The 16,692-nt window shown below is 54.2% G+C and overlaps 10 protein-coding genes across 10 annotated transcripts; 5 read left to right on the top strand and 5 right to left on the bottom strand.

Moving 5' to 3' along the window:
• Window positions 1-104: 104 nt before the first annotated feature.
• Window positions 105-1,031, top strand: MGL_4089 (uncharacterized protein; the record flags this gene model as incomplete). The annotated part of the gene is made up of 1 exon (XM_001728702.1): window positions 105-1,031. The coding sequence occupies one exon, from the start codon at window positions 105-107 to the stop codon at window positions 1,029-1,031; it is 927 nt and encodes a 308-aa protein (XP_001728754.1).
• Window positions 1,032-1,207: 176 nt separating this feature from the next.
• On the top strand, window positions 1,208-1,675 carry MGL_4088 (uncharacterized protein; the record flags this gene model as incomplete). Its single annotated transcript, XM_001728701.1, has 1 exon — window positions 1,208-1,675. The coding sequence occupies one exon, from the start codon at window positions 1,208-1,210 to the stop codon at window positions 1,673-1,675; it is 468 nt and encodes a 155-aa protein (XP_001728753.1).
• Window positions 1,676-1,783: 108 nt separating this feature from the next.
• Window positions 1,784-2,612, top strand: MGL_4087 (uncharacterized protein; the record flags this gene model as incomplete). Its single annotated transcript, XM_001728700.1, has 2 exons — window positions 1,784-2,479; window positions 2,523-2,612. The coding sequence occupies 2 exons, from the start codon at window positions 1,784-1,786 to the stop codon at window positions 2,610-2,612; spliced, it is 786 nt and encodes a 261-aa protein (XP_001728752.1).
• A 931-nt stretch (window positions 2,613-3,543) lies between these two features.
• Window positions 3,544-4,407, top strand: MGL_4086 (uncharacterized protein; the record flags this gene model as incomplete). Its single annotated transcript, XM_001728699.1, has 1 exon — window positions 3,544-4,407. The coding sequence occupies one exon, from the start codon at window positions 3,544-3,546 to the stop codon at window positions 4,405-4,407; it is 864 nt and encodes a 287-aa protein (XP_001728751.1).
• A 267-nt stretch (window positions 4,408-4,674) lies between these two features.
• MGL_4085 (uncharacterized protein) lies at window positions 4,675-5,795 on the top strand (the record flags this gene model as incomplete). Its single annotated transcript, XM_001728698.1, has 2 exons — window positions 4,675-4,756; window positions 4,822-5,795. 2 exons carry the CDS (start codon window positions 4,675-4,677, stop codon window positions 5,793-5,795), a joined length of 1,056 nt encoding a protein of 351 aa, XP_001728750.1.
• Window positions 5,796-6,066: 271 nt separating this feature from the next.
• Window positions 6,067-8,544, bottom strand: MGL_4084 (uncharacterized protein; the record flags this gene model as incomplete). Its single annotated transcript, XM_001728697.1, has 1 exon — window positions 6,067-8,544. One exon carries the CDS (start codon window positions 8,542-8,544, stop codon window positions 6,067-6,069), a length of 2,478 nt encoding a protein of 825 aa, XP_001728749.1.
• A 239-nt stretch (window positions 8,545-8,783) lies between these two features.
• On the bottom strand, window positions 8,784-11,336 carry MGL_4083 (uncharacterized protein; the record flags this gene model as incomplete). The annotated part of the gene is made up of 1 exon (XM_001728696.1): window positions 8,784-11,336. One exon carries the CDS (start codon window positions 11,334-11,336, stop codon window positions 8,784-8,786), a length of 2,553 nt encoding a protein of 850 aa, XP_001728748.1.
• Window positions 11,337-12,464: 1,128 nt separating this feature from the next.
• Window positions 12,465-13,568, bottom strand: MGL_4082 (uncharacterized protein; the record flags this gene model as incomplete). Its single annotated transcript, XM_001728695.1, has 1 exon — window positions 12,465-13,568. One exon carries the CDS (start codon window positions 13,566-13,568, stop codon window positions 12,465-12,467), a length of 1,104 nt encoding a protein of 367 aa, XP_001728747.1.
• An 840-nt stretch (window positions 13,569-14,408) lies between these two features.
• MGL_4081 (uncharacterized protein) lies at window positions 14,409-14,881 on the bottom strand (the record flags this gene model as incomplete). The annotated part of the gene is made up of 3 exons (XM_001728694.1): window positions 14,409-14,543; window positions 14,613-14,710; window positions 14,869-14,881. 3 exons carry the CDS (start codon window positions 14,879-14,881, stop codon window positions 14,409-14,411), a joined length of 246 nt encoding a protein of 81 aa, XP_001728746.1.
• Window positions 14,882-15,124: 243 nt separating this feature from the next.
• Window positions 15,125-16,420, bottom strand: MGL_4080 (uncharacterized protein; the record flags this gene model as incomplete). Its single annotated transcript, XM_001728693.1, has 1 exon — window positions 15,125-16,420. The coding sequence occupies one exon, from the start codon at window positions 16,418-16,420 to the stop codon at window positions 15,125-15,127; it is 1,296 nt and encodes a 431-aa protein (XP_001728745.1).
• Between the last annotated feature and the right edge of the window lie 272 nt (window positions 16,421-16,692).

Genomic DNA, 16,692 nt, shown 5'->3' with positions numbered 1-16,692 from the left:
GTGTGTGTATTTATAATTTTTTTTTTCTTCTTGCAGCACCGGTCCGGCTAAGACCCCGACTAAACGAGCCTGAGCCCCGCATTATTTGCCCTACAGTAACCATCATGGCCGACGACCTAGCATCGGAGTACATCGAGCTGCAACCCAAAGCGACAAGCGTTGCTTCATCTATCAAGTCATTTATTTCTGGTGGCTTCGGTGGAATCTGTGCCGTGCTGGTAGGCCATCCATTTGACCTGATTAAAACACGTCTGCAGACCGCACCTCCAGGCACATACTCAGGCTCCATCGATGTGACAATGAAAACGATTCGTGCCGATGGAGTCAAGGGTCTATACCGTGGAATGGGACCTCCCCTGATTGGAGTAACACCTATTTTTGCGTTGTCATTCTTTTCGTACGACCTGGGAAAAAAATTGGTTTATGCTGCAACACCGAACAGGACCAACTCTACCTTGAGCCTGGCTGAACTTTCCGCTGCAGGATTTTTCAGTGCCATTCCAACTGTGCTTGTAGCTGGTCCTGCTGAGCGCATTAAGGTTCTGCTCCAGCTTCAGGGCCAGTCTTCCTCTGGTCCCAAGTATAACGGCCCGGTTGACGTGGTTCGACAGCTGTACAAGGAAGGTGGCCTTCGCTCTATATTCAAGGGAACTGGTGGTACGCTTGCCCGTGATGGACCAGGAAGTGCTGCTTATTTTGCTGCTTATGAGATTGCCAAGCGTTCTCTTACTCCTGCAGGTTCTGACCCGAATGACCTCAACATTGTAACGACCATCACCGCAGGAGGTCTTGCTGGGATGGCTAACTGGGCTTTGGCTATTCCTCCTGATGTTGTGAAGTCTCGTTACCAGGGTGCACCTGAAGGCACATATAAGAGCTTTATGGACTGTGCCCGCAAAACAGTCATGGCTGATGGTGTCGGTGCTCTGTTCAAAGGTTTCGGTCCAGCTATGGCCCGTGCATTCCCAGCAAATGCTGCTGTATTTGTTGGTGTTGAAATGTCGCAGTCTGCGCTGGACATGATGTTCTAATTCTCTTCTACATACACTCATAGACTGTTCTTTAGATTGTTCAGTCTTTAAAGTCGAAGGCAGAAGCAGATAATCAAGCCTTTAGTGTGGAGCGCTTACTTCCTTTCATTGTGCTCCACGTCCTTCTGCCTTTTCGTCACGTCCGTTTTCCGCCAGTTGTGAAAGGCGTCCTTGTCATGGAGGCAGAGGAAGCGCGCAAGGCGTTGGATCTTGCGTACAAGCATGACCAGAATGGCAATACAGATGCGGCGCTAAAGTGGGCACGAAAAAGTATTGCGATTTATTCCACGCCAGAGGCCATGGCTCTCTTTACGCGATTGAAAGAAAAGGGTGCACAGGGCGAGCCAACACAAGAAAAAAATACCACCAACTCACCGAAAGAGTCTTTTACAGAGACTATTTATGCATCCAATACTACCAAAACACGGGATTCAAATGATGGTCACACAAAGCGCGAGTATACTGAGCAGCAGGTCGAAATTGTTCGGCGCGTCAAGCGCGCGGGTGGCGACTTTTATGCTGTCCTTAACGTCCAAAAAACAGCGGATGAAGCAGAAGTGAAAAAGTCATACAAAAAAGTATGTTTTCTATCGAAAAGTGACGCTAACATATACCGCTCAGCTTGCTCTTCAACTTCATCCTGATAAGAATAGGGCGCCCGGTGCCGACGAAGCATTTAAGCGTACGTGTAATCTACTTACACAGTCGTATCAAAGGCTTTCACTGTCCTCTCTGACAAGGACAAACGGAGTATGTACGACCGATTTGGGGGCGATCCAGAAAGCCGCTTTGGCAACGCCTCGGCTACTGGCTCAGCTCATCCATTTGCACAATTTCAAGGCGGCGGCGCACGCATGAGACCTGGAATGGGTCCGGATATTGACCCAGAGGACCTCTTTAACATGTTCTTTGGCGGTGGCATGGGCGGCGGTCCGTTTGGATCTACGCCTGTCTTTACATTTGGTGGACCAGGGATGCGCACGCATTACTATCGGCCTGGCGCAGGCGCAAGAGCAAGGCAGGCTGGACAACAGTCCGCTCAAAGTAATCAAACAGCAATGTGGTTCCAGTTACTGCCACTGCTTATCCTTCTGCTCTTCACCATTCTCTCATACCTCCCCAACCTTTTCATGGTATCAGATCCAGACTTCCGTTGGCGTCCCACGTCGTTGCATCGTGCGCAACGCACGACTTTTGATCGTGGAGTTTCATACTATGTCGATCCTGTTGCTTTTGCGAAGCATCCGTATGTCACAGCAACGACAACATCTACGCGCCAAGGGGGCAATGTGCAGCGATTCTCTCGCGAAAAGAACTCGCCTGAGCTGCGCGCTTTTGAGCGTCGTGTAGAAGAGTCATGGATGAAGGAGCTCTATCGACAGTGTGAGAGTGCCCAGGAGTACAAAAACCGTCGCATCATCGACGCTCAAGGGTTCTTTGGATTCGGCGTACGTATATTTACAAGGCATGGCATGCAGATCTGACCACCAGGCTGATAAAGAAAAGGTGCAGAAAATCCGGTCTGAAGTATATGAAAGCTGTGAACAGCTTGAACGTCTGTATGGTATACGATTCCGCTAGCTTCATACCACCGCATAGAGTTGTGGATTTTACACGCACAGATCAGTCGTCTTTGTTGCGCTTGCACATCGAAAGGATTGTACACGTGACCAGTTACTTCGCTGGTGATGGAATTTTTCGCAGTCTCGCCACTACTGGAGCGGTACATTTTTTGAAGCCCAAGACAGAAACGAACCTCGTACGGCGCGTGCATGATATGACGGACGCTGGTGTAACGTCTGGCATACCAGGTACGTTGTGAGATCGTATAACCAACCTGGTGCAGACAAAATTGGATCGCTGCTCTTCTGTCATGCGTGCGGGAATCTTTTGGACTTGCCGGGTAATGAGGATGTGATCAAATGTGCACCATGCGGCACTACGCACGATGCAAGGAGTACGTGACTGTTCATGTTACTTACGCCCAGTCTACGATAATCTTTCTATTGTAACACGCTCGCACCCGTCAGCGTTCCCCTCTGTTCTCCGTCAAAAGCGTCAGCTCGTGAGCCATGCGGATGGCGAGCGCGAGCTTGAGACGATGGAGCAAGCAACCATCAAAGAAAAGTGCCCCGGTTGCGGCAATGAAGAAATGAACTACCACACACTTCAACTGCGAAGTGCTGATGAAGGCACCACTGTATTCTACGATTGTCCCAAGTGCGGATATAAGTTTAGCCAAAATAATTAGGCTGGTAGGCCAGGCGTATATGATAATGTACGATACCTATTTTTTCAAATAATTGCATTTTTGGTGAATGCCATGTGGGCAATCAGGCCGTCACCGGTGAAAATCTCGCTTCTCGTGAATTCGGATGTGGAAGAGCTTCACGTGCATTGGTTCCAAGCCACATAGACTGCATGCAACTCTGACTTTGACTCAATGTTGCTACGGACTTATTGGCGACCAACACTTTTACGATCCATCACCAAGCCAAGTTACCGACGAAACATGCGCGTTGTGCCCGTCCCTGTCCGCCAAGATAATTATGCCTACATCCTCATGTCGACACCACTGACTTCGCGTCCCAAGGCGGTATTTGTTGATCCATATGACGTGCCGGCCGTGCGCCAGGCGGCACAAAAGCTCGGACTTGATGATGCTGATATTGTAGGGTCTATCACGACACATGGCCACTACGATCATGCTGGCGGAAACGATGCATTTGCCAAGGCATATCCTAATCGGCCGGTGTGGGGCGGTTCGGCAGACATCCCCAGTGTAACTCAAGTTGTTCGCCATGGCGACGAATTTGTCCTATTTGATGATGCACGCGTCAAAGTTAAAGGATATGCCACACCATGCCATACGCGCGATAGTATTTGTTTCTACGTGGAAGATGAGCGGTCGATCGAGGAGCTGGCTAAGACCCCGAATGGACTCCAAGAGGGAGAAAAGGGAGAAAAGAAGCGCGGTGTATTTACTGGGGATACGCTATTTATTTCAGGCTGTGGACGTTTCTTTGAGGGCGATGCGAAAGACATGCATCATGCTCTGAACGTTGTGCTGAGAGAATTGCCCCCTGACACGCTTGTGTATTGTGGACACGAATACACGGCTTCGAATGCAGCATTCAGTGCAGCTGTGCTTCCAAATAATCCGGGTGTGGAGCGGCTCGTCTCAGATTTGCGTGCTGGCCGAAATGGCGGAGTTACCACAGGCATTTATACCCTGCATGAGGAGCGACTGCATAATCCCTTCATGATGGTCGAAGAAACTGATGTGCAGCACGCGATTGGCCGTCGGGACGCCATTCAGGCTATGCAGGAGCTGCGCGAGGCTAAAAACCAAGGTCGACTGCGCATCACTATATAGAGTGGAGAAAGACAAGCGAAAATTCCCCGCATCCAGTGAACAGCAGTGATTGATATCCTTAGTAATGAATGCACGTGGGGCGCGTGATATCGCAGCTGTCTATCCGCAGTCAAAATCAGATTCTCGGGCATAGATGCACGCGGAATCTTGCAGCGGGCAAAGCCAAGGAATCCAAATTCTTATGCGGGAGAGGAGCTGGCCCTAGGGCAATATTAGAACCCCTATCTTCCTTGACTTCCCCCCATCAGGAACCATCTCTCAATCTGTATGACTGCCTTGCGTCTTCTTCCTTCGAAGCTGCTGCGTTCGGCTGCTGCTCCGGCAACACGCATGCCAATCGCTGCTTCTGGTACGTGTGCTTCTCTTGTCACGATCGTGTGAAGAGGAACTGTGTTTTACTGACACGCTACACAGCGCGTTCGTTCTCGCAGAGCGTGTCTGCATTCAAGATCAAGCATTGGGATGCTCCTAACCGTCACAAAGTCAGCCCCGATGAGATGCCCATCAATCCCGGCCCGAATCCGGACCCGAAGAACATTGGTGTGAATGCAGTGTTGAACTTGCGTCCTGAGTCGTTGAACCGCCACACAACATCGATCTTCGCAGAGTTTTCCCTGGAAGGCAAGACCGCTGTAGTGACTGGCGGTAACCGTGGCCTCGGTCTAGAGATGGCTCTTGCGTTTGTAGAGGCGGGGGCTCATGTGTATGTGATTGATCAAGCCCCTGAGCCGTGCGAAGACTTCAAGCGCGTCGCTGAGCACTGCCACATGCTGAACCGACAGATCGAGTTTATTACTGCCGATGTCACAAATGCGGATCAAATGAACGAAGCAATGCGTTATATCGAGAAAGACTCGCGCACTCGCTCACTCGACATTTGCGTGGCGAACGCTGGTATCATGCAGACGCACCCAGCGATCGACTACCCGGCTGATGAGTTCCGTAAGGTGATGGAAGTCAACACGACTGGTGTTTTCATTACTGCCCAGGCCGCTGCTCGTGTGATGCGTCAACGTCCAGAGTTGACGGGCTCTATCATTCTGACGGCATCTATGTCGGGCACGGTTGTGAACCGTGACCAAGAGTGGACTGCTTACAACACGAGTAAGTCGGCTGTGCTTCAGCTGGGCCGTAACCTGGCTGCTGAATGGGGTCCATACGGCATTCGTGTCAACACCCTCTCGCCTGGTTACTTCCGCACGAACCTTGTGGCCGATCAGCTTGACTCGAACCCGGAGCTGCTCCAGCGCTGGAGCGAAGCCAACCCAATGGGTCGCATTGGTTACCCGCACGAGCTCCGTGGTGTCGTTGTCTGGCTTGCTAGCAATGCTTCGTCGTTCTGTAATGGCGCTGATATCATTGTTAGCGGTGGTCATACTATCTGGTAATCCTTGCCGCCAGCTATCTATGCTGTCCCTTTCTAGGGTCGTAATCAGGCAGCGAGTATGTCATGCATAAGAATAATACACACACTTATGCTGAGAGCTGCACCTGTTTCTCGAAAATAGTTAGTCCCATATACGTAAATCGTCACTTCTACAGGTTTTCCCTTGTTGTTGGTGGTGAGAAACGGGTGGTATATCAGCGGAATTTGCAGCAGTAATACATGTGTGTTCTACAAGAGAGTCTGTGGAGATAGGAGCACAGGCGCTCCTGGCGTTACTCCAGTGCATGAAGTACCTCCGACACACCCTGAACAAGACTGTCAAGCTTGCCATGCTCCATGGTCACAAGCAAGCTAGAAAGAAGCTGTCGTTTCGACATTCCGAGCACCGTCGAGTCCCAGGCAGGTTCGTTAGGTCGATAGTATATGGGGCCCAAGAACATGCGCAGTAAATCGTCTGCTTGATTCCAAAGGCCTTCTTCAGCGAGGTGACGGCCTAGAGCCAGCAGGGCATTGCGGTATTCGGTTGGGCTATCGAGCAGCTCTGCGGCTTGTAAGCGCATTTCAAGGTGTCGAAGCGTGGCTGATGACGCGGTATCAGGAGATGCGAGGGATTCACCCGGCGTCGTGAGCACGTCGTTGAGCATACGCTCGACGCGCACAACGGGCCCTTGCACCATCGTATGGCTATCGTGGACACTCACGTGCCACGCTGCACTGAGGCGTGCGAGAGAGCCTTGTGCAACGCAAACAAATGTCTTTTTTCGCTCATCCCAAGCCAAAGCAACTTGGCGACCACGGACCACAGCCACCGGTACACCATTCGTGTGCACAAAGAATGACGATACGTCGTCGCGCGGAAGGCGGACCAGCTGGCCATGAGCCGCACCAGTTACAGCATTCCATCGGCATATATACCCATCACGAGTTATGGCAGCGACATACGCGCCTTGAGTAGCAAGCTGAGTGCATGGCTCCGGTGTCATTAGTGTAGCAATTCTGCGTCCGGCGCACGTATACCAGAGAAAAGAGCCATCCACAAGAGAAAAGACAATCAGACGCTCACTCACAGCTGTGCTCAGGACAGGGCTGTAGAGGCAGTCGCGCCATTGTACCCGCTCTTCAGCGAGCCAGGTCACCTCTGCGCCGTCTGCTTCATTGCGGACTTCCACGACGCCGTGGCATGCAGCTACTCGAAGATGTGACAACACGTGCACGTCCCTCGGAGCCCAATCTGTATGGCTTATCGACACGTCCAGCGTGTGAGGAGACAGCAGACTGTTTGGCCGGGAAGTACCTTTGGGTCCTAATGCATGAGTGTTCGACGGCGGTTTTGGCCAAGACACGAGTGAATTATTCGTTGTCCCGTGCACGGTCGGAGCAGTCTGTTGAGCGAGCGCATAGTCTGGATTAGAGCCGACAGGTGTGGGGCAAATGCGCCGCTTACCATTTTTGGCGCGTGTGATTTTTTGCACGAGACGTTCCGATGGATCTCGACTGATCTTGGTGACGAGGGGCGGCGGAGGTGGTGGACGGAGTGTAGAAAGAACAGGTGCAGGGGCGAGTGGAAGAGGTGAACGCTTGGTAGTTGTGCGGGCGGACGGCATGAAGCCATACTTGGTGCGTGCTTTGGTGAGTACATGGTCAGGGACAAGTGGTGCCAGGTCTTCTGCTGTAAAAGCGAGAGCAGCGACGGAGCCATCGGACGAACATGCGTACAATGTGTATCCGTCAGCAGACCACTGGAGGTCCATGACATGCCGTTCGAAAAGATCGCGAGCGACGAGCAAAGGTCGCGGCATGCCCGTCATCCATACAGATAAGCTTTGGTCCTGAGCGCCGAGAGCGACAACTGTGACGGGGGGCGCGTCCGGAGACGGAGTGCCTTGAAACCATTGAGGACTGCATGCCGCGACGGAGACGGCATTTTCATGGCCCACCAGGGCAATGTCACTGGCCCATGTATACCGATCGATGACGCTAGAGACAAAGACGGGTCCATTCATAGCATTGGCAGTGAGTAGATGCGAACCGTCAGGCGACCATGAGAGACGGTGAAAGAAAGTACTGCTGGGGCTGCCTTTGAACGGCTCTGTTACAGAGGCTTCCAAGCCCCAGTCGCTAGTGCGCCAAATCTTGACAGTGCGATCGTCACTGCTTGTGGCAAGAAACTGATCAATTGGATCAAAGGCAACACCCTTCACAAACCCATGGTGTCCTCGAATGGTGCGGATCCTGTCGAAGGAGTCATTGGCGGACCAGATCATGACGAGGGAGTCAAGTCCGACGGTTGCAAGATATGCATCTGTCTCGCTCCATGCAACATCGGTGACGTCGGAGGTGTGTCCCGGGAGTCGGCGGCACGGGCGCCAATATTCGACGTTGGCCTCAGAACCGAAACCAGTGCTCATGGCAGTTGATGTTCCGGTGCCCGCATCGGCTGTGTTCGTCTCAACAAGTTCCCAGATAAGAGCAACGGTATCGTCTGAGCCTGAGGCCAGATACCTCCCGTTATGAGACCAGCGCACAGCGAGGACTGCGCCTGTGTGCCGGGCCAGAGTACATAGTAAGCGTGGGGCCTGCACGTCTTCGTCCTGGATCGGCGCCGTGGCCCATATTTGGATCTTCGTGTCGAGCCCGCCTGTCGCTAGGCGCGTGCCATCTGGGTGTACACTCAGGCTGTAAATGGTCGTGCGTTTTGACCGCTCGTCCGCTCGATGCACGACCCAGTCAGGCACAGTGATCTGCACCATGACGGCCAGCGGACGACTAGGAGCAAACGACCGGCGATCACAATGGCTTATGTAAAGAGTCGTTGCTCCAAGTGCACTAATAACATGCACAATTTTGGCATGCGAAAAGGTGCACAGTGAGCAGGTACTCGAGGAACAGTGGATCTATGGCCCGTCTATGATGAGGTTCCGTATGTGCATGTGTAGTGTATATATACGCTAGGGTTGCTTGGTGGGCAAGGATGGCGAAACGAGGTCTTTCATGGCGGCGCAGACACGTCGTATGGGGTGATCCAAGCGGCGAGATCTTCTTCTGGCGCGACATTCGATATGTTCCATCGAGAAAACGTGCGGCGCACGCGCTCGCGGAAATGCTCTCGATGCTGTGGCATCTGTACCTGAGCATCCAGCTCGCCCGTGGACAAAATGGGATGGTGCAGGAGAGAAAGCCGGTGCTGCAAGCATTGCTGCTCGAACATGGTAAGGTGGTCGACAGGTGGTGGCGAGCTGGCGGCGTTGGAGGCTGAACGAGATGAAAAGTACTGAGCTCGCGACTCGAGCCACTCGTCCTGCGAAGCAATGGCCTGTTTAAGCTCACGGAGGGCCGGAGCACTGCTAAGCTGTGGGGCAGAAAAGAGTGACTGTGCCAACGTGACGAGATCCGTCGGAAGGAGAAGCGGATGCGACACGAGTGACACGCATGTCAGTGACGACTGCCGGCTCTTGCAGAATGACTCCATCGTGGGATTTTTCGTGGCACACGTGTTGTCGGTGCTTAGTGCTAAGCACACAAAAGCCGGGGATGTGAACGAAGGTTTATCAGTGCGCCACGGCACACAGATGGCCACGTGTAAGAAGAGACGGCCATTCTGCGCACGCACAACGGTTTTCCCATACCAGGCCATGGCTTGCAGCAGCAGTTTCCATGAGTACGCACGAATCACGAAGTACGGTCGATTTGGTGGGCCAAGTTCAATGGTGTCAGGGAAGTAGAGCATGTGCTCGGCGGCTTGGGGCAGCACGCATTCGGTAGACAGATCGGGCGATGGGTATAACGCGACGCCACGCGGAGTACTGAGCTCAAGGGAAAATGGATGCATCGCTGTGCCGAACTGTACGCCTCGCAATGCCGGCTGGCCCTCGGCATATTCAGGTGGGTATGGCGTCTTGGGCAGGTTGGTGTCTTTGGTGGTGTGTGGAGAATGACGAGGAGATGCACGTGGCAGCTTGGGCGATAGTGTCGCTTCGCCTGGTGGGGTGCGAAGAGGCAGTGGATTGGGAGGTGGCGTGTTGAGCGGCGACGTCGTGATGGGTGGGGTGTTGGCTGAGGTCCCAGCTAGCGGCGTATAGCTGGGGGGACGAGGGAGTGGAGAAGGGCCTCCGAGCGGCGGTTGAATTTGAGACTGGGTAGCTGGAGGGGTTCTGAGTGGCGAGGGTCCAGGATGCTGCTCTCCGCTACGCACGGCTTCCAAGGGGGGCGTCTCGGCATGCGGTGTTACGACATGTGGTGATTGGGCGCGGGGTGTCTCGGCATGAGCTGCGTCGGCGTGTGGCATCGGAGCAGATGGCTGACTGGTGAGTGGTATGTCACTACGCATGGTCGTGGGTTGCGGGGCATTCCCAAGACGGAGAGGCGCTGTGCTGGATGTGAGGTCGATTCCACTTGCGTGTTGTGCCCACTCAGACTCTGGCATTGACTCAGCTCTGGTGCTTGACATGAAGCCTGTTGTCGGCCGTTCGCCCAGCACCTCTCGCGCCTCAGCTTCCGAGGACTCTACTTCTGAGCCCCAACCACTGGATGGCGCAGGACTTTCTGGTGAGTCGGATCGGAACGATGCATCGTCCCAGTCGTCTTCATGTCGTCCAAACAACTGCTCATAACGGCTGAGCGTATGTGTTGGCCCTCGAGACGCTGGTCGCGGAGCGTCTTCGTCGGTGAGTGCTGCAGATGACGGAGGAACAGGAGATGACAAGGGACGGGGTGATGGCACTGCTGAATCTAGGACATGGCCAGTTGGCGAAGTAGGATTTGTCGCTGATGAAAGAGGGTCCGCCGAGCCCATGGCCGTGGTTGATATCTGAGAGCCAAATGGATTGGGAAACTCGTCTTCGTACTTGGGCGGCGATTCATGAGGGATGCCGCCGGCCATGGCATGATATTCAGCGAGAGAAGAAGGATTTGAGGCCATGTCGGGCGGGCCAGCGAGGCTCGATCGGGCGCTCAACGACGTCGACGTCGACGTCGAGGGCGGATGGTTCCTGAGCCACAAGAGGTTTTCCATTTCTGGATCATGCTCCGCTGTGACTGTGTGCACAGGCGATGTTGTTGAGTGTGCGTGCAGGCGCTGCTCATGTTCACGCCGACTCTGTTCCATAATTTCCATTTCCAAGAGCGCATGACGCTGTAGCTCAGCCTCGCGGCGCCGCTGATCCCGATACGCCTCATGCCGGGACTCCTCAATGATCTCGCGCTCACGTTTCTGGTGTTCTTCAAGCTCACGAAGTTGCCGGGCGTGGTCAGCCTTGCTCGCACGTAGCACAGCCTCTAGTAGAGCCTCGTCTTCCTCTTGACGCCGGCGAATATCCTCCTGCTCAAAAGCGAGCGAGTCACGCAGTGCACGCGAGAGTTCTTCATCTTCCGTCGCTTCAGTAGCATGATCAGACGGAGCCGGCGCAGAAACGGTCGGACGGGCCACTGACCTAGTCGAATCTGTCACAGCACTCGTATCTGTAGTATTTGTCTGCGCAGCCGATGCTGCCGAAACTACCGGCCTGTCGTAGGGATTCGGGAACAGGTCCTCCTCCTCCGACATGATGATATGTGGTGGCGGTACGCAAGTTGGCTTGGGCCTCCACTCTGGGCATGTCACTCGCCGATGCCACGACGCCGACGGAACAGGAGCATGAACGCGTCATCGAACGGTACGTAGCAGTGCGGAAGCGTGCTGAGACAGTGTGGTGTTTGATGAGTACGTAATCCGCACCTGGTACGCCAGTCCGTACCCTAGGAAGGCGCCAACGCTGTGGATATGCCAGGGCTGCTTCAAGTACATGTGCACTGCATCGACGTTTCATGCGCACCGCCGAACATGTACATATACCCATCCCCCAGGCCGCAAGGTATATCAGCGAGGGGCGCACATCCTCTGGGAGGTCGATGGTGCGCAGGCGAAGCTGTTCGTGCAGAACATGTGTTTGTTTGGCAAGCTGTTTATTGATCACAAGACGGTGTTTTTCGACGTCGCTCCTTTCTGGCTCTACATCCTCACAGACGCGACGAGCCAGTTTGATCATGTCGTTGGCTTTTTCTCCAAAGAAAAAGTGTCGTACGACGACTACAATCTCGCATGCATCGTGGTATTCCCACCGTATCAGCGCCGTGGCTACGGCACCCTGCTCATGGAATACAGCTACTATCTATCACGCTCGGCGCTTGTCCCTGGCACACCGGAGCGCCCATTATCTGAGCTAGGACTCAAAGGGTATATGGCGTTCTGGTCTGCACAGCTCATCCGCACCTTGCTCGCAGCATACGCTCCGCACGGCGCCCAGATCCGGGCCATCTTGGCCGGGCACACATCCGCGCCGAGACCAATGCGATTGCAGCAGCCAGCCGCGGCGTCCAAGCGACGCAAGACCTCCTTGCGTGGCTGGGCTGGCGAAGAACGCACAGAGCCAGCACCTCAGACATCCACGATGCTGTCGTCCACTGTCGAGGAGGATGTGCCGCTGCCCAGCAGAACGACGCTGGCTTGCCTGTCGCTGGCCGCTGGCCTGCGCGTGGAGGATGCGACATTGGCTCTGGCACATGCAGGTCTGCTTTTGCACGCACAGGACTCGAAACACGCGGACAACGCATTCGTCCTCTCTAAAGAGGCGATCGAGCAAGCGGCAAGTAACTTGCGCGTGCATCCACCCATCTTGGACGAGGCATATTGTCTCTAGGACAAGTGGAACGCGCGTTTCTGTCGAGCATGCACACGACTGGATCGAGGGCGATGCGCAGGCATCGTGCGTAGTGCCACGAGGCGCGGATGCGGCGTGTAGGGACTGAGTGTGTGATTGGCACGAAGCAGCTCTGCAAGATGGCCCGCGACGTCCAGGCCCCCGGGCGACGATAGGGCAATGGGAGTGGGTGGCGCATTGGACTCGAGCGATGACGGCACACGGACGCGGCTGGTGGTGTGGAAGGTTCGTGCACCTGCGGGATGTGACCCCGCAGGTTGGACGAGGTCTTTGAGTCCTTGCGAGCTCTGAGAAGCCGTATCTAGCTTGGTGAGGTGCGATGCATATGCGCTGGGAGCAGCCTCTTCCAGCGCGAGCACAGACAGTGGCACGTCGGCCGTGTGGTGCGAAGGCCATACGTCCGACGGGACTGGTGGCATCGCCGGCTTGGCTGGTTGCGCCGACGGCGTTGGCACGACTTTTTCCTTCGATTCCGTGCGGAGCCAGTCTTGGCTCAGGCGATGAATGATGCTCGGTAGATCTGCACGGAACATTTCGCGCAGTTGTCCCTCAATCTCTTCCTGCAAGTAGCGCTGGATCACGCCGACGCTATCGAACGTTGAGCTGACCTTGACACTTTCGAGGGGATCGTTTTTGAACACGAGTGTGATGCCTTTCGTTCGCGACACCACGAGTACGACAATGGCGCGCAGCTTGAAATCCGACAGACATACACGCATAGGCACAGTAAGCGGACTCGCGGCAAAAAGCATGCCCCGCGACGTCATAGGCCCGCTGAAGATGCCGTGGTCCTCCGATCCACGAGCTAGTGGGTTCGCCTGAACACCCGTCGAGAACTCCAGGTGTGCATCGCCAGCGTAGACAAAGCGGAAGATCCCTCGAAAGCGCTCGCGACTCAAATCACCAATCTCCAGGATCTCGAGCTCCGGCGGCACTCGGCCCATATGTAGTCCTTTGACATGGATATCGCCCACAATCGATTTGGGTTTCTGCCCGCGATTCAGCGCCGTCGTCAGTGTCTGCACGGCGTATTCATAGAATTCAGCAGAAAACTCAGGCCATGTAAAGTTGAAGGACATGGCATCCGCTCGCTGCCACTCGCTTGGTCCTTCTACCGTCTCTGCTCTTGGACCACTTGGCCGCGAATGTCGGTGGAGCGTCACAATTCTGTGCAGGCAAATGATTGTTTCTTTCTCGACTTGGTTGGCCCATGCATTTATTTATCCACATTCGTGGAATTATTTTTGTACACCAGTCGCACGAAGTGCATCTCTATTATGGATACTCCAATCCTAAGGATGTCCCAGCTATGGATAACGTGCCTCATAGCTGACAACGCTCCAAGACATAGTCTCATCATCATAGTATGCATCATTTTTTTCTTGTCCTGGTGTTCGGTCGTTTGTATATGTGCTACGTATATGGAGAGGGATTCAAGGAAACCGCGCATTTAGCCGCCGAGCTTGGTCAGAAGAGGGCCGCACATTCATGCGCGCTGAACAGTCTGATGAGGATGAGGAGGGGGGAGCACTAGTGCTCACGCTAGAGCTGGTACCTCGCATCGACGTCGGCTGAGGTGTAGGAGCCGAGCGAACAAAGCCTGTTCGTGACGCAACTGTGTGCATGTTCCCTACTCGCACAGGTCGCATCATTTGCCGCGTTCGCATCGCATGTCCAGTACGTGCTTTCAGCAGCATAGATTTGCCTTTCGATTCCAGTGAGCTCATTGGACGCCGCTCTTCCATGGGGCGTCGGCGCCGATGGAGTGGCATTGGCAGGTTCGACACGACGAGTTTCTTCGCATCCTTCAGTGCACTATGTTCGGCATAACGGCCCCTAACACGCGCTGTAGCAAGCGCCTTGGCCTCTTCTGTCTGTTGCTGCTTGGTCTCGTGCAGTGTGAGAACAGGTCGGGCGACTTATGCACGTACTCGGTATAGATCGCGCCAACTTGACGGCGTCGGTAGTGTGCCATCCTCATGAAGTTTCCGGAGCTCGGAAAAGTCCCGTAGACATGCACGATGCCACAACTCATCAGAGTATTCAAGAAGATGCTGCAGCAGCGTAAGCAGAGATCCAGAGAGTGCGCAAGGCACAGCGGATATGGTTCGTGTCGTACTTACAGGCGAAGCATCTTCGATCATGCGCAGTTGATCTGGCCGACACTGCTGCAGGAGCGGAGCTGCTACTCTGTATGGCATATCCCCAACATCATACAAGGCTGAGACAAACAACCAAGTAAGTAAACAAGCAAAAAAAAAAAAAGTATGAGCAGACCAACAACATCATCAACATACTGGATATGTGGCGAAGGATCACTGCGTACATTAGTGCCTCTCTCCCCTAGCCCCTGGATTCCTGCCATGAACGCACACGTACCTCTTCTGCACATAGCAGACAACTGTGGTGCCCGGTTCGGTGATCCAGCCGAAGCTTCCGGCAGCCCTGGCATAACTCGGCGGCTACGACCAGACAGCACGTTCCTCACGCTCGACTTGACGGACAGAGCACATGTTTCTTCCTACCTATCTAGCCTCACACACCCCACCTGTAGTGGAGGTGTCCCTTCATGACACATCGAACCAAGTGACGACGCCAATCCAATCATCATGTCGTGGATGTGTTCACTCTAATCTTACACAAACTCCTCTACGTCCTTGCCAAGCTCCACAAGCCGTTTCCAGTCGGCTCGCGACTTGGCTATACACGACTGGACCGCTGGATCCTTCATAGCATGGCGAATCCACGTCAGCATCGCATTATCGTCTTCAGGTAGAATTTGCATGCTCACAAAGTCAAGAATGTCACTTGTGTGCTCGTCGTAGCGCTGAGCATCCAGAACACGCAAAATTGCCACAGCCACGAGCAACAAAGCATCGCGGCCCTGCGCCATAAAGACATCCCACACACGCATCTGCGTTGAATAGGGAAGCACGCCGTGGTACACGGTCATGAGCCACCTCGTGGCGTACGCACTAGGCGCAAGACCCGCGTCATATAAGATGCGAGCGAATCGCGGCACAAAGGTCGCTAGCAGCTGACGTAGCACGTAGAACTCGCTTCGAAGACCAGGAAACCCAGGCCGATATACGTCATGGAATCCATACTCGTCATGCAGGCGCTCCATGACTTTGAGTGCGTGTTGCGCTGGCATGTGCATAAGAAGCATAGCAGCGGAAGGGCCCATGCCCTGGCAGTATCCACACTCATTACAAAATAGGCTCATCGCATGTAATACACAGAAAAGTTCACATTGACCCCGGCCGTAGCGTGTGTAGAAGCGCTCGTGCCCGCGAACCGTGCGCGGGACGTCAAGGTCAATTTGCACATCGTGTTCCGACGCATGTGAGAGCAGCTCATCGACAGGCTGCGGCGTATGTCGATGGCGTGTTCCCTGCTGGCTATGGCCATATGCCTGGGATGAAGAGAGTGCATCCCATGCTAGACCACGCATCTCATCAGGTATGCCTTTGTACACACGCTTCAAGAGAAGATCCCGTGACACATCGACTCTAATGCGACGCTGCTCCTCATCGACCATCGAGTACCACTTACGCGTGCGTCGGAGTTCAAGCACCTCGTTTAACGATTCAAGATGTCTCCGAACGCTCCAGACAGCCTGTGCCGATGGCTGATGCATGCGCTTCTTCGGAGCACGTGTCTTGCGAGCGCGGACGAAGAATCGCCGATGCACGTAGGCCGCGCGTGAGAGAACAATCGTGGGCAAGTTTCGCTTGTCCGGCGTGTCGAAGAACCCATATCTGTCAACAGGTGTCTCTTCACGCTGTGTCGTGTCAGCCACTTCATTCTCCCAAGGTGGCACTATTTGCTTTTGCCGCGTGTATTCGACGCCATCGGCAAGTCCGTCGTTCGAAATGCCCTTGTGCAAAAAGTAGTCATACGTGTCGCGAATGAAGTCGGATTCTTCCATACATGCACGTCGTTGGGGTGATTTCCAGTGATGCACTACCAAATCATCTCGTTCGCTCGTTCCTAGCCTTGTGGCTTGGCGTTGCCTCCACGCATACACACCGACTTATCGATCGTCGTCCTGGCCTCGTAGGTATCTCTTGTTGACCGTGATAGTTTCGTATCCGTCGGCCGACACAGGCTTGTTCTCACATGGGGTAAGGTAAGGGCTATTTCAAGACTAGGTGCAGAATTGTTCTCAGCGGGGACAAGTGACGAGTCTAAAATTCATTC

The sequence above is a fragment of the Malassezia globosa genome, assembly GCF_000181695.2.
Source record: "Malassezia globosa CBS 7966 chromosome Unknown mgl_sf_14.1, whole genome shotgun sequence".
NCBI lineage: Eukaryota > Fungi > Basidiomycota > Malasseziomycetes > Malasseziales > Malasseziaceae > Malassezia > Malassezia globosa.
This window is presented reverse-complemented; position numbering and strand designations above follow the sequence as displayed.